Raw genomic sequence first — 24,988 nt, forward strand, 5'->3', positions numbered from 1 at the left:
AATCTGTTAAGTAGCATTAATCATCTTTTGAGCCATGAAAGCATAAGAAGGGAAGTACTGTGGCTCATTTGCATGTTAGACGCATTTGTGCAATTACAGACCTCTATGTTCCACCAAAGACTTCTGTGACGGAGATAACTTTAACTTTACAACTCTTAAGACGCAAAGAATATAATCTTTGGTTCTGCAGAAATAGAATGGATATATAAATCTTTTAAACTTGCATCTCCGCAGGGATCTGCTGGTGTACAGGAAACAAGAGGAAGGATATACGAGCATAATCCCACACAACTCTTGCTTATTAGGACAATCCAGGAGGGAGAAAAAAAAAAGGGCCTGGTTTTCCTCACAGAGGCCAAAGGCACTTCTGCAATGTCAGACCCCCACACAGATCAGTCAGGTCGCTCAGTTCCTTGAATTCTTCAGCTAATCCTTGGAGAATTGGAAACATCACAGCTTGGAATTTTCTGTTTCAACCACAGTATGTTTGTTTTGTTAAGATTCAAGCCGTTCTACACCAGAAGTCCCTTGAAGTTCAAGGCTTTATAGTTTACATGTGATTTCTGAGCTCATTACTATGTAAAAGAAAAAGATATAGATGACTAAAGAAACTGCTTTTTAACTCAAACTGGCAAGAAGACAAAAGTGAAACGCTGTATGTGGAATAATGAGTCATTAAAGTGCAAAGTCTGGATGGCAGCAAGTCTGCAACTACCAATTTGAATGATTTTATCCATGAATCTGCAGGTTAGTTTCTTGATTAGTTATTTGATCTACAAAGTTTTCATCCTAATTTCCCAGAGCTAAACGTTCCTTTAATCAAACTGCCTGTGCTCGCTGATGTTGGCTTCCTACAGTCAGGCGGCAGCAGATCTGAGGCCACACTCCCAGGTACACTGGCTTCAATCACATCTGGTACTCGATGCAAAGCATTCAGTGTCATAAGGAGTCATAAAATCACTCTCAAACTCTGGATCACCAAAGTGAGACATGCCATCTGCTACTGTGTAGTTATGTCCCTTCATGAGCTTGCTACATTCTTTTTGCCGAGACTTTAGCAACCAAATAACTCTCCCTAAAAAAATCTCATATCCTTAATCTTTCAATATACAAAACTATAACAAGCGAAGGAAATGAATTTCACTCTCCAAGTTTTCACTCACTGTCATGAGACAAATGTGTGAGCTGTTTGATATGAAGTGTTCAGAGAGAGATTAGGCAAGCAAGGCAATATGTCTACCAACATATACAACCCCCCCCCCAAGCTATCACTGCCACCCCCCCAGCCCCCCTCAGAGTAAATAACCTGCGTAACAGCCGCTGACCCGACAGAAAATTGCCTTATTGATCCCCACAGCGATTTTCCAGCGTGGCCTTTTCTCCACAGGAGTCAGACTGGAGTTTTGTCAGAGGTACTATAGAGGGAACTGTACTGGAATATGCCTTTGTATGTGTGTGTGTATGTGTGTGTTTGCGCTGAAGCAAAAAGGTTTATTGGGAATTGAGAGATTAGATGGCCATGCTGACTCATTTTTTCTCGGACTCTGGTGAAGCACATGGGAAATCGCTTTTTCACATATTCAGTTCCCATGGAAGTGAAAATGTGGAAAGCGCATGCATGACTTACTGAGCTGTCTGAGGGAAATAGATTCCTCTACCAAATGAAACGCGCACAAAACAAAAGCAGACGAGCGCCTGCTTCTTTTTCCTTTTTGTATATTTAGCTGTAATCTACAGAAGACCCCTGGGGGTGAGACTCTGTCTTAGGAAAAGAAGCAAAGAGAGTGCCTGTCAGTCCTGTCGGAGTGTATTCAGCCCCAGGACACAGTTCAGCACACCTCAGAGGAAAGTGTCATAAAATACACGCAAACACCAATTCATGCTTCGTCTGCTTTGCTTTGCTTCCTCCTGCAACTGTGTTCCTCATTTAAAAATCTTTTCTTCCTGTCATTTTTTTTTCTTCCCTTTGCAATCGGGCTGCATAAGCTGCGAGGGGTGGGTTGGGGAAGCTGGTTGCAACGCTCGAGTCTGGCCAAAAATAAACACTGTCAGTAAACCTGGAACTCTTTCTTTACCCTAAATGTCTGAAGAAAAAGTAGAGTAGTGCACGATTTCATGCCTTTTTAATGCCGGTGCACTCAAGGTGCTCATCGAAATCCTGGGGATAACAGAGCTAAAGTCAGTTTGAGCTTGACAGGAAAGAAAAGCATCTACTCCAACACAAAAACAGGGTTTGAATAAGTGACAGCTTGGGAGTTGTATGCCTCGATATAAGTAAAAAAATGTTATTGTGACGTTTCCCATACCATTTTCCTCAACATAAAATCTTCTCGTCAAAGTTGATGGTCTGATATGATGCGATTGTCTTTTTGTCCTAGATTTAAAAGCATTGGATTGTTTCTTTTATAACAGAAGTTGTAAAACTACTTTTTTGATGACACTAAACATTGGAGACTTGCATTGCTTTGCTAAGATCTCAGTGTCACATCAGGTTTGTGATGTTACTTTCTACATCTGCAACATCAGGATCTCGTTTTGTTTTTTTGGCTAACAGAGAAACACAAATGCACACGATTACTGCAAACAATTTGCTTTTCAAATCAAATTACTATCTTGATTTCTTCTGTATTTCTACGTGAAATGAAAGCTTATATTTCATAGAAAAAATACGTATAAAGAGTTTATGAGACAGTTAATTTTCTAACTTGATGTTTTTACTTGCATGTCCTTTGAGTGACATGCACTAAATTAACGCCAGATGTTTCATGAGGTTATCAGCCAAGAAATGACCCCAGGGACTTATAAGACCTCCAACACACTGCAAATACTCCACAGAAAGAGAAGAGGAGGAAAGCGGGGGGTGGGGATGAAAGCCAAATCGCTCATAACTCCAGATTGTTTTCCTAGTGTTGTCTAATAAAATAAGGAAGGTCCTCTTGCAAGCCGAGGCCGAGTGACTGAAGTGCTGAGAAGGCACTTTCTCAGAGCTGCTCTGCTGAACCTGTGAAGTGGCAATAACAGGCTGTAGGAAATTCCTATCTGTGATTCCTGCACTGTTTTTGTTTGTGTGGAAGCGTGTGAGCTGACCTCTGACCATGATATGTCTGAACGGCTGGAGGAGGACAGTAAGAATGCAGAGAGGCGGCAAACTGTCACTGATAATGTTGATCTCTGAGGTGGATCAAACATCCTGTTTCCTGCTGTAGACTTGGAAAGAAAAATACTGCAACCATTGTTTCCATCCATTCAGCCATTTTCACCGACAACCTTTATCTGTCACTCGGGGGCAGTTTGAGGGCGTCAGAACTCACCGATATCTCTACAGTGCAGGCAAATAAATCAGTGACACCCAAGGAAAATACCATCATGAAATAAGATCTGAGACAGGGGAACACAAATCTGCTCTGGACAGATTTGTAATTATCCAAATATAGTCTATAAAGAGGGCTAAACTAGGCTAAAACTACCCCACTACATGGTGGTAAATTTTAAGGTAGAGCAGGATATAGTGCACCATCACCACAATTCAGGCAAAAAGAACCCAACCGCATGCATGTATGGATTAGTAGCGAAAGGACGGTGTTAATGAACTCCATCAACCTATGTGTACGTGACTGTAAAGAGCACATCCAGAATAGCGGGGCGCTACAGTATGCATGCTGAAATACACACCCACATGATAAATGAACTCATGGAACTGCAAAAGGAACGCTGGTCTGGGTGTTAAAAGCACTTAGAACGTGCACTGTTTATGCAAATGCATATCAGGAGACTGCGGGCACACCCAGGAGCTGGCACATTAACATCTATGTTCAAATCTTAAGTGGGTGAAAAAAAACGACTGACTCAGCGCTAATATTACTGGAGGGGCAGCGCAAAAGAAGGAACTATGGCACAAGGCAAGAGGCAAACACAGGACAGACCGGTACTGAAAGGAAGAACAATTAGAGGAACAAAGAGGGCCAGAGTTTTCAGAGAAGCTGTAATAATTCGACAAAGACAATCAATGACAAGTTACACACACACTATATAACAAGGCATGACTAAATAGCGAAACTGCAAAAACTAAACGTTTCCGTCCTGATGACAGCTGCTCCATCCTCTTCTCTTGCATCTCAGGTTTATCTCAATCTCTGTGTTGTACAATTCTAACCTCTTTCATCGTTCCAAACCCACTGATTCACACCTGTTCACTGGCTATAAGAAAGTTCCTTCGTCAACTCATCATCCAACTCAGTCTATATATATATATATATATATATATATAAATAATGGAGGGAGAGAGAGAGAGAGAGAGAGAGAGAGAGAGAGAGAGAGAGAGAGAGAGAGAGAGAGAGAGAGAGAGAGAGAGCGCGAGAGAGAGGATGTATCACTTACACTCCATCAGATCATGAAGGTTCTCTTAGTGTTCCAATGTTTCATTCGTTCTTCCTGCAAGTACCACTTCAGCTAACAATTCTTTCCCTGCCTACTATTTTTAACTAGTAGGACAAAAATCAATCCACTGTTGCAGTTAAACAAGCCATAAAAATAATAATAAAGATCTTTGTTTTTCACCTCCAGCATTGGTCATGACCTTGGCAACAGTTAATCTATAGTGACGCATGAGACAGGTCTCTGGAAATGTGTCCGAATGTGTCTATGTGTGACGCCTGAAGGATGTGGGAATGCTGCAGCAACACGTGACCTTTTCCCCATTCCCTTTAATTACATGGAGACCATGTTACACTAGATGAAGAGTACCCAAGGAGACTCCGTGAGGAAAGGATGGCTAGAGATATAGCTTCTGGGCTTCGGAGTGCAGGATGCTACATTAGATGTAGCCATTTTGATTAGGAAAATGAATCCTGCCTACAAAGACCATTACATAGCAACAACAACTCCTCAGCGTGGGCTTTCGCTCGGGTTGGCTTTCATCCAGTAATATTCAGTCTATATTTCAGTGTCCAATGGTGTGGGAGTCAAAGTGCTTATTAATCAGCAGCCAGCTACCCTCTCTGAGCCGTGATGCTGCTTTCTACATGTTGGAGCAGGATAAGAGCAGGAGGTTAACTTTCTGAACCTGGGATTGAGGATGTTACTGTAGGGACCCTGCTCAGTATTTGGTTGGAATGGAGAGTGGAAAGACAAAAATGTTGCCAGGAGCAACAGGCACAATTTAATAGCAATGGACACATGTTGGTGCTTTTCTTTAGTCACTCCTGTGCTCTAGTATATTATACGAGTATAGTTTATTCAAAGTATCATTTTTGGCTCGCTTTATACTGTAAATGATCATATCCAAAAAGGCAGTTAATTCAGGAGCCCAGTGACATCTCAGGTTAAAGATTTTTTTTAACATGATCAGTTTATTTTGCCCTGTTGTCTCCAGTTCAAGTACAACATCAATAACATTTACAACCACGACATGAGCAAAGGTGGATTCATTGTATCTGGTCTGCTTTAAATTCTTCCTGACAACAATATTTAAGAGCCACTCAAGCAAAATCCGCAGACAGACCACACAGACACACACGCATGCGTCAAGTCCAAAGGTCTAGAATGCCTTTGAACTGAGGCTCTACAATGACTCATAATTGCGTTCATGATTTTGGCTTCCACAGCTAATTAAACTTGATGACTTCATGCGCAATACTTAAGCTGTGCATTTGGTAAGACCGCTTATTTTTGATCCTGTGGATGTGAACTAATGCGCACAGGAATTGCACAGCCCTTTGTGTCCCTGTATTAGAAAAGCAGGATCAACGACTCCACTACAACTATCACATCACTTCACTCTGTGACTAAACTGCTGCGAGCAATTAAATGACTATTTGTGTGTTATTTCGCCTCACCATGCCCGAGCTTGCTGGAACACAAAACCTAACCTTTCCCAGCAGCATGCTTGTCTGTTCTACAATCTAACCCGCTGTGTTGTGCATCTTTGACCAACACGACAAAAATCACAGTTTGCATCACTGTCAAAGCTGGACATCTAATCAGCATCACCTCTAACCTGAAATGTTAACAGAATATCCAAACATGGGCGCTGTTTGCCAATGGATCCATCTGTTTCCCTGGGCAGGAAGACGGCAGTCGGGCAGACGTGAAAGAAACTCTCTCCTGACAGGCAAAGTACAGTAGCACAACAGCACAGTATTTCCAATACGGCGAGGCGGAGTGAACAACAAGCTAGTAGATGAAAGAGTGGGAGCAACAGAGCGAGATTGGAAAAGACAGACAAAGAGAGTACGGATGTGACAGGGTGCGATGTGAAATTCATCTAAAGTAGTGTGCAAGGAGAAATGCAACAGAACTAAAAGGCTGGAAGGGGGAAAACTGAAGAGGACGCTTACAACCAGAAAGCTGAGACTCCCCTTAGTTCACACTCGCCATAAATTATTAATGTGAGCACTGAGCAAATGAGTTCAGCACACATGGGTAGATGAATCGCCCAGAGTCACCCAAGATAACCTCTAAAAATGGACTAGTCCCAAGTGGCCATTGCACACAAATGTATGAGTGCTAGATATCAGCCAAAGGTCGTCATTTATCAAAGGCGATGACTTCTTCTGGGCACATTTTTATCCCAGCATTCCTTTTAACAAACACTCGCTAAATCTGCAAATGTATTTAAGCGCACCAATTAAACATGTCAAAGTAAAGGGCACACTGAAGTATAGGCTGACAACAGACAGAAGCAAAGGAGAGCGTAGACCAGAGTCCAAATAAGACAAATGCAAACATAACAATGGTATGTGTATTTTCACAGTAGAGCAGAGAGTGTGCAGCAAAAAAACTTCCCTGAAGTTCCTTAATTACAGCAAGCATCTTAAATAATATTGAATGATGAGTCAGCAATGTGTGACTAGAAATTAACTATTTCGTGTCACTTTTTAAGTCACTTTTGACCTCTTCTCCCATGTCTGTTGTGAATAACTGCTTGTTTTATCCAAGCAAGTGTCCAAAAACCAAACTTCCAAAAATTTGCAGGCGCCATTTTTCACGATATCAGAACTTTAATCTCAAAAGGGCTTCAGTGCAGTATTCATCCTGTCATATGTTCAGATGAGATAGGACTGCTAGACTGGTGTGCCACCGGAAAAAAAACTAATGAATGATGACAAACCACGGAAGAAACACTTTAGCATGAATATGGATGGTGCTTTTAGTTACTGCGCCAACTCCACCGCTGTCAGCTCGGTCTGCCTGCGCCCAACACGAGCCTTTTGTTTGTTTTACTTTGGGCTTTTCTGCTCTGTTAGCTCCTTTAGCTCTGTTAGCATTGCAAGTTCACTCGTGTGTCAACTTCCCTGCTAAAATAAGTCAGTCCGCCAGCCGCCCACCTCCAGGCCAACGGACCCCTGTGTGTGTGATAGCACTGTTGTTGCAGGCACTAGTTTCAGAACCACGCAGGGTAAAAACAAAAAACAAAAAAAACACACACACATCCAAATCCCATCCAGCTGCTGGAAGGAAGACAAAACACAGATGAGTCGACTGTGCAGAATGAAATGCTCCTATTCTGGTGTATTAATTCATTATCGCTTATGATTTGAACATTTCAAGTTCAATGCTCGTCTTTTCAGCGCTTTTTCATTTGATGGCTGATAAAACATCACATTAAGGGCTACATTACTGAACACATAAATCGCAGAAAAATCTTCTTTGTAAACAGCCACAGTAATGAAACAAAATACAAAAATAAATCCAGCAACTGTGATTCTTTCTGCTTTTTGCTCGGCGCCTGTTGAAGCACCATAAGGGCATATAAAGCTCATGCATCATAGCTGGCTGGACCGTGAATACGAGTAATTAGTTAAGAACCCGCCGCTGCCCTTTCGTGAGTTTCAAGGATGCATCAATATTGGTGCCGATCAACACAAAAGGCCATGCAAACATGATGTAACATTGAGTTACAGGTCACAATCGGATATGAGGCTGTAATTTACATCAGTGATTAAGACCCTGTTGCTGTCATCCAGCAATAATGTAGATTGCAAAAAAATAATTGGATCCTAATGCCAACCAGAGCTGTGCACCCCTCCAGTCTAGCATCGTTTCTAATTAGTCTACAGACACTGTGTTTCTGAAAAATATGCCATTACCAGTGACTTAAAATCTGCATACTTTACTAAGCCATTCAAGTAAATGTACAGAACAGGGGTACAGTAGCAGCTAGGAATAGACGATTACCAACTTGCCCGATATTTGTCGCTTTTCCGATTATCAGCATTTGTTGATTTTTTTTAAATTTACCGATTATTGATAAATTAAATGTGTTCCTTCAGGTCTGATGTAGCCACCTCTCTCTGTCTGTCTCGCAAGCAAAGACTGCAAAAATTGAACGAGGAACACAAGCCGTTGCTACAGACCAGAAAATCAGCTGCTCTCACAGTGGCTAATCCTATGCTAATGGATAGTGGCTAAGTTAGAAGGCAGGCACAGATTACTCTGAAACAGAAGCTGGAAAATATTAACTAATAATGCTTAATAATCTGGACATCAGTGGGCAAAAAAAAAAAAAAAATGTAAAAGAATAGTGTAAAATTATGAAAACAGAAGAAATGCAGATGTAACTGCAGGAGACAAACTGATCAATCTCAGGAGGAAAGCGTTCCAATTTAATCACTCCTATTTCTATTTTACATATTCAGTTATAGTCACCCTTATTATTGAAAAGCTTAGTTATGAATGGCAGGCTCTGTGCCATCACATGCTGTTAAAACATTACATCTAATATAGCATAGCTGTTCCAAATATCGGCCATCTGTCTTCATCGATTCCCATAATCGGCATCGGTCCTGGATCACCCATATCAGTAAATCCCTGGTAGCAGCTTATGGAAATATAATTAAAATAAAGGTCTAATTCTGACCAAGCAACAAAACCCACAACCTTAAAAGAAGCAACCAATAGTGTACTGAAGTACAGTTCTATTTAAGTAGCCATAATGAAGAGGCAACACTAGATCTACACACATTTCTATTTGTCATCCCTCTAATTTAGAATCCCTAGCCGAGTAAATGATGATGAATAATCTGACTTAACAGGAGATTAGGTTAATATTTTATGGATGTTCATCTTGAAATGTCATCCTGAGGAAAATGCCCCCAGGACCTTTTCATTTTTATTTATTTTATTTTTTTCAAATTTTTTGAGTTGACAGCCTCTTTGCCTCTGCCTCCATATTTGCCTGCTCTGAATGTCAAACAAGATCTCATAGTTTCATCTTTTGTGTCCTAAATGAGTCTACAGACCATAATGATATACTTACTTTATGCTTGCATGTGCCTAAAAATACACAAAAACAGGCAGAAGCCGGAACAGAAGTTGGACGGCTCTGTCGGGTTTCATTCATTCCAGTCAGCATATAGTCGCCTCTCGTAAAGACTCAGTGGGCCTCAAAGGGTCCCTGAGCAAACTGTGTTTAAAGCGTTGCACAGATGCAGAAGCACAAATACACACACACGCACAAATACACACACTGCATTGCTCACACCTCCTGCTGATGAGGATTCTGCTCAGCCTGGCTCCTCAGCTAATGGTCACTGCAGAATTAATTGCAAGCATCCATCTCATTTTACTTGGAAAATACAATGGCAGCGGTACCGTCAGCCTCCCACACACTAAAACACACACATTCGGCGCTCTATAGCCCCTAGAGATGAGTCTGTTTTTCATTTACCTTGTCTAAACTTTTTCCATAACCCTCAGTCCTCTTCTGAGAGCAAAACTGCCCAAATTTTCAGACGAAAGCATGCCCACAGGTGCTTTACATTTCACCAAACAGACCGGATGCAGTGTGCTGACAACTGCTGCAATAACTTCCAGATCTATGAAAATGGTCTGTAACATCTGTGACTCTTTAAAGGAGAACTACAGTCAACAACGCAGCACTCTCAAAAGTCCCTAAATCTGAGAAAACATCCCTCGAACAAATAAATGTAGCATGGCATGCGGTAGTGCAGTTGGACGCACAGGTTTAGAACTAGAAGGAAAACTTATTTGGAAGGTGGAAGTCAGGCAAACAGTGAATTTACAGCCCAAACTGTCCAGGATAAACATTCAATACAGCTGCAGTCCAAAACTTTTCCCTGGTGGATTGTGTACTCAAGTTTGGTTATGGCTTTAGGAGGAACATTACATTTACCGGTATATGTATTTTCTGAGTGAGTGTTAGCTGATCGCCCAAAAATATTATCTTGTTTACAGTCATTCTGATTAGAAGCTTGCTTTTCTCGACCTACTGTGAAAGACATTGAGAGACACTATAGTATCCTACCTGTCAAATACAGTTTTCCCTTAAAAGTGTGACCTTTCTCCAAAGTAATAAGTCTTCGTTTGCTGCAGTTACTGTCAGAGTGTGCTGAAAAAACATGAAGTATTGGAGAGAATCAAAAACAAGAATTTCTATTTAGAAAAGCAGAGATCAAGAGATCAGAATGATGCACACTAAATATGTGCATTCCCAAACAAATGGAATATCTGGGGCTACTTTCCACACAAATATTTTACACCAGGGAGAACAGATTGATATTCAGTACACTCAACATATTCATTTATATTCTGACCTTCTTTGTGCCACCTTCAGTGTCAAGCCTCAAAGTGCATTTTATTTTTGGATGCTGGACGTTTCAAACACAGCCAAGCAGCGGCTGCACTCTCATTCACCTCAGTGTTTCTTACCGTCACCTCAATCAATACAAGCATCAAACTGTCCTAAAGGCTCATGTTTCACTAAACAATTAATCTCCTAAATGTGGCAACACTTGGTAGCTAAAAAGCTAAAGCGTTTTTGATTTGCTAGTGGCCAAACAAAAATAAACTGAACTGTTGCTAAGCCACAAGCATGAGATCCTGGCGTACATCCAGTCTCAAGGCCAGACCGATTGGGAATACTCATTTTTGTCTCTCTTCACACATTTCAGCAAATACAGTCGAAATTCTAGTTGGAGGTCAATAGATTTGGGAGTGAATTTCAGTAAAGCCTCACACTGTGCGCTGTCATAATTATGGTTCTTGTATTGAATCTATAATTACAATTATGTTATTGGATAGGGCCGCTTTGACATTTTCACGTGAACTGCCATTTTCAATCTGCATGTTGAACTGGGGGAGATTTAAAATGACATGAGCTCACTCCCTGACAAAAAAAAATAAAAAATCTTTCCCCCTCAGGGAAAAGCCACAATCTCTGACCTCAGTCAGCAAGAGATGTCTTTATAACAGACATGTCGTTGTCATTTTCATTTTTCTCATTGTGTGCGGAAGACTCCAGCAGACATCATTACGAGAGAGAGGATGAGCAAACCCACATCTTCAGCGGAAGGTTTAGTTAGCAGCAGGCTTCCACTCTAATGGTGGGTCAAATTAACGCAGATGGATTGATGTTTCAATACAGTTAGCACATATGAAGTCTAATTAGATCATTTGCATGGCTTAGGAGCAACTGCGTTTGAGCACAGGTAGAGATGGACTCTCACACTGGGCACACACTGTGTTACTGTGTGTTGAATGATTGGCTTTGTGACTGGATGATGACTCTACCCTGGGTTCCTACTAAGATTTATGTTTATTTTTATTGGCAGTTGTTCAGTTTTTTTTTTATGTATGAATAAATCACACAATCCAGAAAATTGTGAAGAAAAAAAATTGCAACTTCTGAGAGTTCTTTGTCTTTATGTGCCATTGGTCATCTGTTTGTTTTAGGTTTTTTTGACTAGTACATGTATCACACCAAAGATTCAGGTTACAATGGCTGTAAAACAAAAATTACATTCACATCCAGCAAAACTTTGTCATTTTTCCTCAAAAACTGTAGCAAACCAAAGCTATAGAAGAAAAACTGAATTTATTATGCCATAACAAGGACAATGCCACTTGGTGGGTCTGACACATCTGTTCAATTTTCCTCCCTGCAAGGCCAAAACCTGGGATTTCTGTGCTCTCACGCAATCGATCCATTCACTGGACAGAACACAAGCCAGTCCCTGCTCAGTTTTGCCCAGTGACAATTCCAGTAAATAGTTTATTCAGACAAAATGATTGCGTTCTCACTGTTGGCAAAAATAAAGCTACTTCACGTATTTTTAATGCCGAAATTCCACTGCTTGCGTCATTGACTAACTTCAGCTAATTGTGAGTATGCCACATTTGCATTTTTTTTAAAAATACATAATATATATTATACTTAAGAATAAACAGGTCAGAATGATATTTATAGTTATTTATGTTTTCTTATTGACAATATGCTAGCATTTTAATACTTAATGGTAACAGTAAGGGCAATGTTGAAATTTTTAAAAATTAAAGTTTTTCTTTTGTTCATATTTTCATTTTTCTGACCACCCCCCCCCAAAAAAAAAAAAAAAGGTACACACATTTAACCATGATTTTTTAGCAACTGTAATTTTCTTCCCTCTATGTATCCACATCATATTTACACACACAGGCTCTTGAGACCATTTCTAGTTCTACTGTACTCTAATGATGTTATTCACTGGCTTTATTGATATGCAAATATTCACACAAATGCTCATATTTTTGCCTTTTCCATCAATGCCAAGGTAGCATTTAATCATCAAGTATCAGATTACTGAGCCAGAGTAAGCCTTTATTCTTCTGGAAACGATTTACTGAGAAAATAAAGAAAAACCCTTTAGTTCTGGGTAAAGAAATGCCATGTGTCTCTTCAAAAAAAAAAAAGGGGGGGGGGATTCTCAGATATCACTACCCTATTTTAGTCTCATAGCAGTCCAATATGACATCAATATCTGTTCAATATTAGCAGGAATTCCACTCGAGTAAAAATGAAATCGAAAGAACTGAACAACAGATCTGATAACAGAGTAGTGTTTTTCTTTGTAAACTGGTCACACCAACCGGCAATTTATTATTCACGAGTTCAACAGTAGTTCAGCCCAATGCTCTGTGTCCACAAGCTGTCACAGTTGTTTAACTGAAACAACGCATCTGGGGCTCTCCAAGAACCGTTAACCACAGTCACTTCTGAAACTGGACAGCGAGTTACACCCATTTCCTGTTGTTGCAGCACGTTGTCTCACCATCCACTCTCCTCTCAGTAAGATTTTTCTTCTCTTAAGGGAAAAAAGGTTCGATCGTTCAAAAAAAAAAAAAAAAAAAACCTCTCAAACTGTCTTCCAAATAGGTTTTGATATGAAAGTAAAGAACAGATTAGGTTAAGACATGATTAGTTAACAAGAAATGTTTTTGAGGGTATTAGAAGTTTAGAAAGATTATATTCTTAAGAACAGACTTTTCTTTCAAAGAGAATAATCATTCAGCACTTAGATTCCAACGAGTTTTTTGAAGAAAGATTTAGCTGTACTTTTTAAGCAAATGATTTCTGTCAGAAGCATTATAACGAAGCTCTTAAATGTTCAATTTATGACAGCTGCTTTCCAGAATAGGAGGATTTTGAGTGATATTCCGCGGAGGACTGACAGTTGAATTTTTGTTCTCTCTGGTCAAGATAAATATCTAGAAGAGTTTGGCAGCTTTATTTATTCTAAAAAGGCATCACATGGATGCATCTCTTCCACATCCAGCTGTCTCTGTCCAATGTAATATTAATGGGCAAGAAATACGCCGTCACCTATACTTCTCATTCAATTAACGATCAGCAAAGTGGTCGTTCTCACATGCACAAACAGTCATTACTAGACCATCAAATCAGTTTATTTGTTATTTCAGTGCCTTGTGGTAGGACAAAAATTGCAATTATCCAGCTAGCTCATCATCCAACCTTGATGGAAACAAGAGAAATCTATATGGCTTCCTAATGAGTACTGAGCACCATTGCTGCCATTTGATTAGGGACTTAATTGTGATAATAATGAACAAATACACCCAGCTCAGGCTAAAACGGTCTTGTAAGCATTCAGCTAATTAATGGCAATTTGCGCACTGATGCTGGTGAAGGAGAAAATCACTAGGGAGACACATTTTGCTGTCAGCCCACAGAATCCAGACAGCACTATGCTGACCACGAAAGCAGGTCTGGTAAGCTTCATATGCGAGGCTATTGTCGTCACTCTGGTGGAAAACATGAGCCGCGATAATAAAAGCCACAACATAAAAGTTGATGTTGTCTTGCGGGGATCCGCCTAAGCTGTAGGTCAAAGGCTTGACAGTATTATTCAGCCATCGCGAAAGTAGGTTGAAACCATGTCACAACACGATAACAACAATGCAGACGAGCAATCTGCAACGACAGCAGCCGGGCAGCTCCCACTGGCTCTCCATTGATGCAGAGGAGGGGATAGTTGGCAGAGCTGTGGCGGTAAACATGCCTGGGGTTACACGTTGCCAAGATGCAAGGAGGAAGAAAGAGATGAAGATGGGATAACAGATTCAGAGTCAGCGACAGGGTTTTCTTTAAAAAAAAAACAAAAAAAACTCACAAAACAAAGACAAGCAAGATGAAGAAGACATATGGAGACAAGCCAGGTCCCCCGGCCCACTCTAATGTCTTGCCATTACCCTGTGAACACAGCCACGCATGTTGTTTCTGACCAATTAGGCAGGCATAAAGGCAGGGGGCTGGAGCTCAGCTAGGGGCTCAGTCTGCTGGTTACATCTAGGCCACTCCCCCCCACCTCTTCTTTCCTATTTGTTGAATCTGCCTGAGCAGCGAGACCAAAGAAGGAAAAAAAAAAAAAAAAAAAAAAAAAAAAAAAAGGTGGGGGGTAAAAGTGGTGGAGCCGATTTCATTCGGCACCTAGCAAAGGATGTCAAGCAGAGCCTGCAGCAAACACGGCCATCCTTGGACCTTTCGTCTTCTCACATTTCTTCACCCACAGCAAGCACACACAAACACCTACACAAACATGCAGTCTATCAGACGCTGCCTGAAGTTGTGAAAACTCGAGGAGGCTGAAAGCACATGTGCCGAAAGCCGGGACTTTTGTAAGATGCTCAAAGTCCGCAAACAATCACAGACACAGCCCCTCTCTTGCTTTGTTGTTATTATGGACCTGATAATGTGCAGCGCAAGAGTACACATAATGGTTTGAAAGCATGATTATTAGCCCTTATTTGTGCCTGAAAGTGATGACCAGGCTATAGGAGAGACTGGGAAAAGCTATGATAAAGACACAGATTATGTAGGATTTCAGGCAATTTTGTCCTTATCAAAAAGTCACTGCCCTAGAAGGGAACATTATGCAACTTCAGAGTATCCAGTGGGGAGTGGATGTATGTTTTTCCAGTAATCACAGGCCTTCAGAAGCCAGGATTTAGAGGTATACACACAATGACCCCATTATGTCAACAGCGCTGTGAACTCGAGATAAATGGGCTTCGATGGAACTTATTGCAACATTACAGCTATGGAAGGGGTAATAGTGTAAAAAGGTTTTTGAGAGTGTGAGTAATGAAATCCCAGAAAAGCGGAAATTTACTTTCAAGAAAAACACACGAGCACTGCCAAAAGCATTGCCCACTCACAGCTCTTTGAGCCCCTCTGTTTGAGGAGGGGGGTCAACATGTGACACGATGTGGTCTACGACGTTAGCCTCTGCTTTTACTGGCAACTGACGCAATACCTGCAGGCCACAGTAAACAGAGACAGAGCAGCCTCGGACAAGTACAGCAAACAAATCGACTGGTAGGGCACGATTTAAAAACTCTGCAAATATGGAAGCGCAGGCGCAAACAACGAGAGGGGTTTTCGGGGGAAGCTGGATTTCTATTGTGTAACGAGTGAAAACATCTGCAAACTGTTGACTGGGCCACGTCATCAGGAAAAGCAAAAGCCATGAGCTGTGTGTGACTTGAAAAATGCTAAGGAACATTTTACAACGCGCACACACAAACCACACACACCCATTCATACACACCGCACAGCTTAGGTGCACAAACCCCACGGTTGTTAAATTCAGGACCAACAGTCAGACCTCACCAGCCTCTCAAGAGAAAAGGGCACTTTAGGCTTTTTATTCACTCCAGATGTGATAAAATCCTCCAGTTTCTGCGTGCAACCCACACAAACAAGTATACACTTAAATATAAAGCAGCCTGTGTGCATCTTATAGCCATCTACAGAGATTTGTGTATGAATGCCCTTGCACAAGAGACATGTGCATACACACACCTCTTGAAAAGCGTGCCTCAACAGAGAAACCTTCCCTCAAGCTATGGCCCCCACCACAAAGGGAATGCAGGGAGAATCTGCCATGAATGCAAAAGGATGTTAGCTAACATCTCCCCCTTTTTACTCATATCCTTCCTTTTCCTCTCTCAATTTCACCCGATCACTTTCTTCCTGCAGTGATTGCCTCCAGGAAAAGACATGGTATTGTATAGCTTAATCAGCCTTTATCACCCACAGAAAAAATAAGCTTCTCTACCAGGCACTGATGTGTTTTTTTTCCCTCTCTGTTTCTTTTAACCTGACATTCCTCTAGCTTACCAATATTCTGCAGAGCACATTTCTCAGACATAGATGCTTCAATCTAGGGTCATCCGTTAGGGACTTGAAGCCCAAATTGATAGTCGCAAAGACAGAGATGGCTCGAAAGAAGAATACAAATTTCATAGGTTCCAGGAAGCAAGCTCATTGGTCATCAGCATGTAATCACTCAAGTGTGGCTGCAGGATTTTAGAAGTAGTGCAGCAACTAACAGATACGGTCTGCTGTAGACAGCAAGCATCAAGCTAAAGGTACCCTGTGGAATTGTTGACCACTAGCAGGGCCACTGGGCAATGAATTAATAACAGGGTCAGCGCTTTTTTTTGAGTACAAAGTTGCACGAGCATAAACATGAGGGCAATGTATATTCCTGTCCAGCAAAGGCAGAGGAGAAGACTGCAAAGAAGTAAAAATCTATACAAATAATGAAGACTTTAAAATACCAACAGGGATGCATGATATTTAACTTTGGCAAATAAGTCAATATTTTCCAACTTACTTTGGTCAATTGCTGATGCTAATATATGCACATATTTTTCTACCTATTGCAGAGAACATCAGCTCTCGCCTGTAGTGAAGCGAACATATTATTATGTCCAGTGTTTTCCCCTCCCATATAATCAGCGAGGCGGCCCGCCTCGTCGGTATAGGCCACCGCCTCATTAAAATTCTGCCAACATTACCGCCTCACTGGTCCGTGGCAAAAAAAAAAAAAAAAAAAAGTGCAGTGCAAAACCCGCCAGACCGACGAGACCGTCCGCGGGGGGGGGTGCACGGCTGCGGCAGAGACGGCCCGATAGTATATATAATTCCTGCCCCCCCGTCAACAACTTTCAGCTGAAAGTGACCCCACCACCTCACAGCCATTTCAACTGAAACGGAAACACTGATGTCTACTCTCCCTGTGATGCTTCATTGGCAGGTACAGAAAGACAAACATTTTCAAATGTACACATTAACTCTGCAAATAAGACAAATATTTCAGCATATATGTAACACGTGTCATAATTATTTTCTATACAATTTTCAAGCTAAACTGCAAAGCATCACCTGCCTGTCAGTGTTCATTTTCAATCCTTTTAAAAGTCCTTATCAAATGATACCAACAATACCACCAAATCATCATGCATCCCTCAAAAAAAAAAAAAAAAAAAAAAAAAAACTACTTTGCAAATGTTTTATGAGAAAGACTTTCAACTATGAAACTTTTAACAGTCAGCTCTGCAGGGAGCCTGACGTAGCTCATTTTCTTCAAAACTGCAGAAAAATATGAAACTAATCAATCATCTGCACTAGAGGGCAAAAATCAGGAGTAAATGAACGTTTGGCACCATGCAAAAATCAGTATTTACTCAGTCAAAATCACTATAAGCCATCACCACAAACTGTAGTCTGTTGTACAAAACTGCATTTACTTTGAAAACACAATCATACCTAATGATCTAGAAAACAAAGACCATTTGCACTTTTACCATATGAACATAACAGGTTGTCTTTTTGCATGCAATAGAGCTTGTTATGAACTTCATTTGTGTAAATGTATCACTTCCGTAGTCAGAGGCTTCAAACAGGATGTACAGACTGTGGATCCAGCTGCAGTAACAATCAGCTTATCAATAAACGAAACCACAACTTGCTATGTGGTTTAGAGAAACAGCAGGGTAAATACAGCAGCAAACAGCCCCAATGTGATCAATTCCACTGAACATAACTGCACACAAACGTCAACCCACACTGAATTATCTTTTTAAATGCACTGTTACGTGCAATGACATCTGACTCGCTTACTCAAGCTTTTAGCACTGACATCCTATGTTTCTATGTTGTTTCTAGTTTGACTGTAGGCTTCTGCATAAAGTGAGGAGACTTTACATCACTACAGTCTGCTTGAAAGTCACAACACTTATTGCTTTTACTTAAAGTGGTAAGTACTGTCCCTCCCTGCTTTCCACACCGTGTCAGCCGCCCATTATGATCACAACCTGTGAAGTTACTCTACTATGACAATTTCTGCAAGTAGCCCCAGGTAAAAGCCGCTTTATGTCTGCACTGTCCATGCAAAATGAGCACAAACAAAAGTCTCAGAAAATAGATTAAAAGGGTCAATTCCTTCTTGTGTGGCAGAAAGCACCGGCGTCAATGCCCAGCGGCACTGACACACTGATAATATCTGCCTCCGCTGCCATTGACACAATATATCAATATCCAGTGGGCCTGGTGGCTCACTCCCCGACATAAACAGACCAAAGACAACGATGGGCTCACATTCCAAACACCAGCCGCTGACATTTGCACAGCATCCACAGAGGAGAGGAAAAAGCACAAATGTTCCAGCTCTGTGGGAACACTGGGAGAGTGTAAGCCTTTTCTTAAGACTTTGTTCGTCTTCCGTTTCTTTCTTCTCGCTCAGCGGGCAGCCATTTTCCTGGCGCACAACTGAAGGTTGTTTGGCACACCTGATTCGTAGCAGGAGACAGCAGGGGAATAAAGGGTGCAGGGAGGTCACGGCGCTCAAAGACGGCCAGGAGGCGCCAGCTTAACAGCAGCATTTTATTCAGACAGTCACCCAGCTCACCGGTCATTACTGCTATAAGGGGATTTCAGGTCCACCTACAAGCTCACCTATTTCTCAGGCTTTGTGCTGGGTTTGTGTGTGTGTAACGCAGCAGTCTGGTTAATGTAGTATAGCCAAATTGATGTATTTCAACAGTTACACGATAAAAGAAATGCTTTATGGCATATTTAACTCCATTTCACAATAACTTAACATTATCAGTGTTTCTCACTTCTCCAAGATACAGTCTATTATTGTGGATTTCATGCACACATACACACACACACGTATGCAACCATCTGACTATTAAACATACTCGCTTTATAAACAGAACAGATGTGTCTCGTTTGATTGTTCGTCGTCTGCGCAGTGGTGCAGGTGGGCTTGGAACTGCACGAATAAACACGGTGACAACACTTGTCAAACTTCAGATTCATCCCCAAGTTCTCGATCGACTCCGTAAAGCAGCAAACACACACACACACACAAACACACATATACACAGAGCTGGGTGGCAAAGACCTGCACTGTTCACCAAGACACACACAGGACAAAGAAGCCCTGAAGACTTTTATTGCTCTATTGGAGGAGAGTCTGATACAAGAGGCTGCAATGGGTCTCACTGCAGCACTCTTAGCTGTCAGCTCCATCTCCTCCCACTGTTGCCTTGTGTCCTTTCAACTGCATCATCTGTTGGAGGAGACATTATAGACTATTCCCGTTTTGTTAAGCAAAGGCCAACATTACCCTGCACCGGCATATCTCTGCTAAACATTCAGCGGGACGAAGGAGAGAGCAAATTTCAGCCTTCATAGAGACAGACTTTTAATGCACATTTCTCTTTTGATGTATGCGATGCAGTGGAGGCCAGCAGAAGAGAAGAGATATGGAAGCCCTCAGAGCTACACAGCTCCCATCACTCTCTGATGTCCCCTTTGCTCTGCAGTTGCGTTTGTTTGCTTGTGCGCCACATCTACTATTTCATTGCTGCACATCGAGTCCTAACCTGACCGAACGTAAAGGACATCGGCAACAAAATGTGTGTGCAGGAAAACGGACACCCTCCTGTTGCTCTGGGCGCCATTTTTGTGGCACGATCCCCGCTTTTCAGCTTCATAGGCCGGAGCAATGAGGCAGCGTCACGGCTCCGCACGCCGGCGAGTCAGTGAGCCATAACATCACAGAATTACAAATAGGAGGCCGTCTGAAAATTACTCTCATCTCCATCCTGCTGAGGACTTTTGGAGGAGAATGAACTACCCATTTAGCGGGGAGTTTCTGGAATAGGTCTACAGCACCTTGGTGACTTTGGCAGTATTTGCTGGCATCCTGAGGGCCCTAGCTAGCGGTGGCCTGCCTTTAAACATTTGTAATGTGTGATCATGCAGTCATTGTCCCTTGTTTCGCCCTCTCTTGGCAGTGGACGCACACACACAGAGGAAGAAAGGTGGGGAGTCTGCTTTCTAGTTGTTGGCAGTTGAGAAAAACGATGCCCATTCACAGCTTGGGCATTGAGGCCCTCGGTGGGCTGGACCAGACCATTTTTGTTGGCTCTAGGAGGGGGGATACCCTCCCTTTGCATTCCATTAAATTGAAAAAAACAGGACTTCTTCTACAGAGCTGTTCTATATGTGGACTAAAACACGAGCGGTGAGTATTCTGTGCGAGCTTCAAGGACGTGTACATGTGAACTGCAAAAAAGCAACACACATTTTGGTATTTTAAATTTTAGTCTTTGGTTTTTTTTATATCTGTAACCGAGGACAAAGAACAGGTTCGCAATGTGTCACCCCATGCTGGCAGTGTGAATGTGAGCCTGCAGGAAAAAAGAGAAGCTGTCAGCAACGCGGCCAACAGGCTTGAGAAGGTGGAAGCAAACACAGAAGCGTGCAATGTGTGTCTTGCTCCTCGGTGCCTTCCTAAAGAGGTCTTCATCAAGGAAACACAATTAATATTCTCCTGCAATAATTGGGCAAGGAGGGTGTGGTGGAAAATATCTCTTCCTCCAACAATCATGACCCCGAGGCAAGAATTTTGCAGAGCTCAGCTGAACAGGCCGGGCAAGCAAAGTCACGTTGACATTGACTTGAAAGAGCATCGAAAAACAGTAAAAGCTATGAGTCAGTGAGCGCTCGGTGCATGAGGGCGAATAACCCTCCGTCCTCTGACGCCTCGGTCATCATGTAGCACATCACCTCTAGGTATGAAAGGCATGTGAGCAGCATCAGAGAGTGACACCAGGCCCCGAGTGAGAGTGACAACAGGAGTTATCCGTGTCACATGCCGAGGCTGTAAACCCATCTGTACATTGTGGCCAACGGCTGCATCCCCCTCGTCCTCCTCCTTTCTCCTCACCAGCCTCACTTGCCTTAAGTGGGTACAGATGTGTGATCCACAGACGCTCTCACTCTGCAGTCCTTATTGGACCCACAGGGCTCAACAAAGGCTGGCACACAGCTTGAAGAGCTCCTGGCCAGAGAGTCACGGCACAAAGTCACATCATTTGCAGGCGATTGTGTGAGGGAGACAGAGGTGCTACAGCTGAAGGCGCCACATTTTGACCATTCAGAATGACCCTGATGGAATATTATTTAACCGCTCACAGGAAAGGAAAATACTTTGCCACCTTGTAGGCTACTGTTACATGAACAGAGGCACAAACGTTCAATAAAGACTGAACTGCAGTGTAACTAAAACTAAAGGTGCAACTTGCATGTGTTTTGCAGCATTAAAATTCACTCTTAACTATTCCGCACTTGATCTGATTGAACACAGAGCAGAAACACTCAGTCCTGACACCATTCTCAGTCTTCATTAATAGAAACCCAACTAGAAAGCACAAAGGCATTGGGTAAATTTAGACAACTGATGAGTGAGAGAGATTTATTTGGTCTGTCTGACAGCAGCTCAGCAAACAACTGTCCCACCGCTTCTGTATAGATCAAGTATTGTCAGATAAATCAAATTCAGAAATATTACTTATTTCAAGTTGGAATAACCGACATTGTGGTGTTTTAACAGCACTCCCATTCAAATAGATTGTGCAACTTAATTACTCTATGAAGCAAGAGGAATGATTATTACGGAGTCAGATGTCTCACCTGATGTGATAAATTAGGCAATACTCAACTTTGCATGCGTCCTAAAAATCACCCCCAGATGTGCTTCCTGTTTCACCAAAATATTTACTTCCCCATTTTCGCAACCTGATCAGTGTGATTGCAGCTGCTTCCACTGAACCCCCTGGAGGCAGCTCTATGACAGGGTGACAGATGCATGCTCACCTCTTTCACTTTCTCCCGGCGCTCGTTGGTCTGGGGGTCGCCCGGCTTGCCGTTGTCTCTCCCCAGCGGGGCTTTGAGCAGACACCCTCTGAACTTCTGGTAACTGAAAGTATCCGACTTGGCACCGCGGTCGGAGGAGGTCGCTCTCTCCGACGCGGACTCCGTTTTCGACCTGGACAGAGTCAGATCCTCCTGTGCTTTGCCCCCGGCGAGCCGCTCCTCGGTCGCCTCATGAGACGGTTTGCGGCTCAGGCTTTTCCCCTTGGTGCCCGTCTCTCCTTTGGCCGAGGTCATGCCCTGCTCCTTGGGTCTCTTCAAATGCTCCCTGACATCGTTCTCGGACCCCACAGTGACCGGCTGGATCTCGGTCTTGGAGAGAAAAATGCGCTTCAGCCGGACCGAGTCTGGCAAAAAGAAAAGGGCCCCGAAACAGAGCGTTACCAAACCCGAGAGGAAGAGCAGGAAGACGAATTTCTGGGACAGGCGCAGACCCATGCCCGATGCCGACACACCGGGCAACTTTCGGAAAACCATTGAAACTTTTAGTCGTCTCCTTTACAGTGTGTTGACAGGCTGCACTCTGCTCTCCAGCCGCCGCTCTGCTGCCTGGAGGCTTGCGTAAAGAGAAAACACAACTGAATATGCGGGACTTCAAACACACCCCCGTGACACTTGCAGAGTAGCACAAACAGCCTGCCAGAGCTGTCTTTATCTCGCTATCGATTGGATCGGCATAAGCCAAGGTTAGGGCCTGCCGACATGCACAATTTACCAATCATTTGACAACACAACTCCCGATCTGCAACCACTGACATCCACACGCTGCGCGTATCTAAAAATGCAAATGATTAAAAAAAAAAAGCAGCGCAGGGATTTTCGGGGGTGCTGACAGATAAATGGCACTGGCGTCTGCCGAAATTCAAGAATCACAGGATCACTGCTGGAGCATCCGCCAGGTTACAACGTAAATGCACTTTCTTTGCTATAAAAAGAAGGGATCGCAGCGTGTCAGGCCTTTGAACAAAGTTGGGACTCGATGCATTATTTCCACGATCGTCAATAACACGCTGCCCTACGGTGCGAAACCTGAAACGAGCATCTTTTTTAGATCCTCGTCCCCCCGTTTAGAGCCGAGCCACGCTGCTGCATCACAAGCTCCCGGAATCCCATTTAAAAAAAGCCGTCTTGATTGCATCTATCCTGTACAGCTGGTGGTGCACGGAAACGCGTGTATATTCATGTCGCCTATCTGTCAATTGCGCTCCTCCGGCTGCCTCCGTTTTCCCCCGTTCTCCTCTGGCGTCAACACGCCGGTCGAAACAGATCGCCGTATGGCATTAAAGAAGGCGGGTTTTGTCCCATGTGAAGTTATCCTAGCCCTCCCGATCCCGAAATCCCCGCGGAATAAACACATCCAGTATCCAGTCCGCCGGTTTTTTTTTCCCCACACAAAAGGCAGACACGCCGCTCGCGTCGTCGCTCCGCCGCCGCTTCTGTCGCTTCTGCCGCTGCTGCTGCCGCCGTCCGCCTTCTCTGCTGCTCGCTTGGAGTGCGCACTTGTGTCGCTGTGCCGTGAACGTCCGCTTGCGTAGAAGAAGAAAAAAGAGAGGAGAGAGAGGAGCTGAAAATGTAACATATAGCCCTTAGTGCAGGGAGGGTGAGGAAGAGGAGGAGAGAGGAGTGAGGGGGGCGAAACGGTCCGCCGCTCGACAATCCAGTGGGCTGCTCGGATTTCTTGATGGATATTCACAGCGGCTTATCAAAACACAGTTAAGCCGTTTTTTTAGTCGTTTTCTTTTTGGACAAAAGGAGGGGAAGAGGTCTGACTGGCTCTGTGCGTTTAGGGGGGAAACCATCCACCACCCACACCCCGGAGGTGATGTTTTAATCCTGGAGAAGCTGAAGAGGATACATCTGCTACAGATGTCTCATCAACAGGCAATGATAAAAATAAAGAAAGTTCCAATGATGAGTCACTGGTTCGTTTTTGGGAAGAGATGGCAGACCACCAGATTTTTTTTCAAGATCTTCTTGTATTGAAACCAGCATGAATGGAGAAATCCTCCGAGTGAAGATTTAAGCTAGTCATGTATTCCTATTGTTTTCTGTCTCTTTTCTTGCCCCTAAACGCACCAGTTTCTGCTTCATTAAATTGTCCATGTGGGAGTTTAGCACTGGGCTTTAGGTTTCCCCCAAATAAAATCCAAAAACCCAGCACACCCTTTGACAACTCTTATCCGACATTTGAAAACATTTACCAAATAATGAAATACTCTGAAACATAAAATGTGACCTGGAATTACCGTAAAAGAAGCTATGGTTACCAAAAGTGATGCATCCAATGTGCTTATCTTGTCGGTTATCATGATGATGGTTATTCTAAACTCACGCCATTTGCATTGTCAGGACAATTTATCTGCTGGCTTTTTATTTTGTTTTCTCTATTTAAAAAAATGTATAATTAGATAATACAGGAAAAAACAGGAAAAACGTCACGAGGTGTGTCTGCCATCTTTGTTTGGCTGCACAAAAAGTACCAATATGTTAAAGTCAGGTAGAACAGTCTTGATTCTGGACATGTCTTCAAGCATTTTTGTTTATTGTTTGTTTGTCTAGATCAACTATCCTGTTTTCTTCTGACACCAAGTGGACTAGAAACTGTACTTAAAGGCATTAGAGGAGTTTTAATTTCCTACGACTTTGAACGTAGCATGCGCATGCGCACATACAACCTCT

General features: G+C 42.7%; 1 protein-coding gene across 2 annotated transcripts in view; it reads right to left on the bottom strand.

Moving 5' to 3' along the window:
* The window catches only part of LOC110954307 (mannosyl-oligosaccharide 1,2-alpha-mannosidase IA), a 210,361-nt gene extending 186,438 nt beyond the window's left edge, over positions 1–23,923 (bottom strand). Inside the window, exon 1 of one of the 2 annotated variants that reach the window (XM_022199167.2) lies at positions 22,253–23,923. In XM_022199167.2, the coding sequence (XP_022054859.2) occupies positions 22,253–22,786 (534 nt within the window). In that variant the 5' untranslated portion in view covers positions 22,787–23,923. The remainder of the gene's footprint in view (positions 1–22,252) is intronic. The other variant, XM_022199977.2, reaches the window with a different exon arrangement.
* Positions 23,924–24,988: the final 1,065 nt, after the last annotated feature.

The sequence above is a fragment of the Acanthochromis polyacanthus genome, chromosome 12 (assembly GCF_021347895.1).
Source record: "Acanthochromis polyacanthus isolate Apoly-LR-REF ecotype Palm Island chromosome 12, KAUST_Apoly_ChrSc, whole genome shotgun sequence".
Taxonomy (NCBI): domain Eukaryota; kingdom Metazoa; phylum Chordata; class Actinopteri; family Pomacentridae; genus Acanthochromis; species Acanthochromis polyacanthus.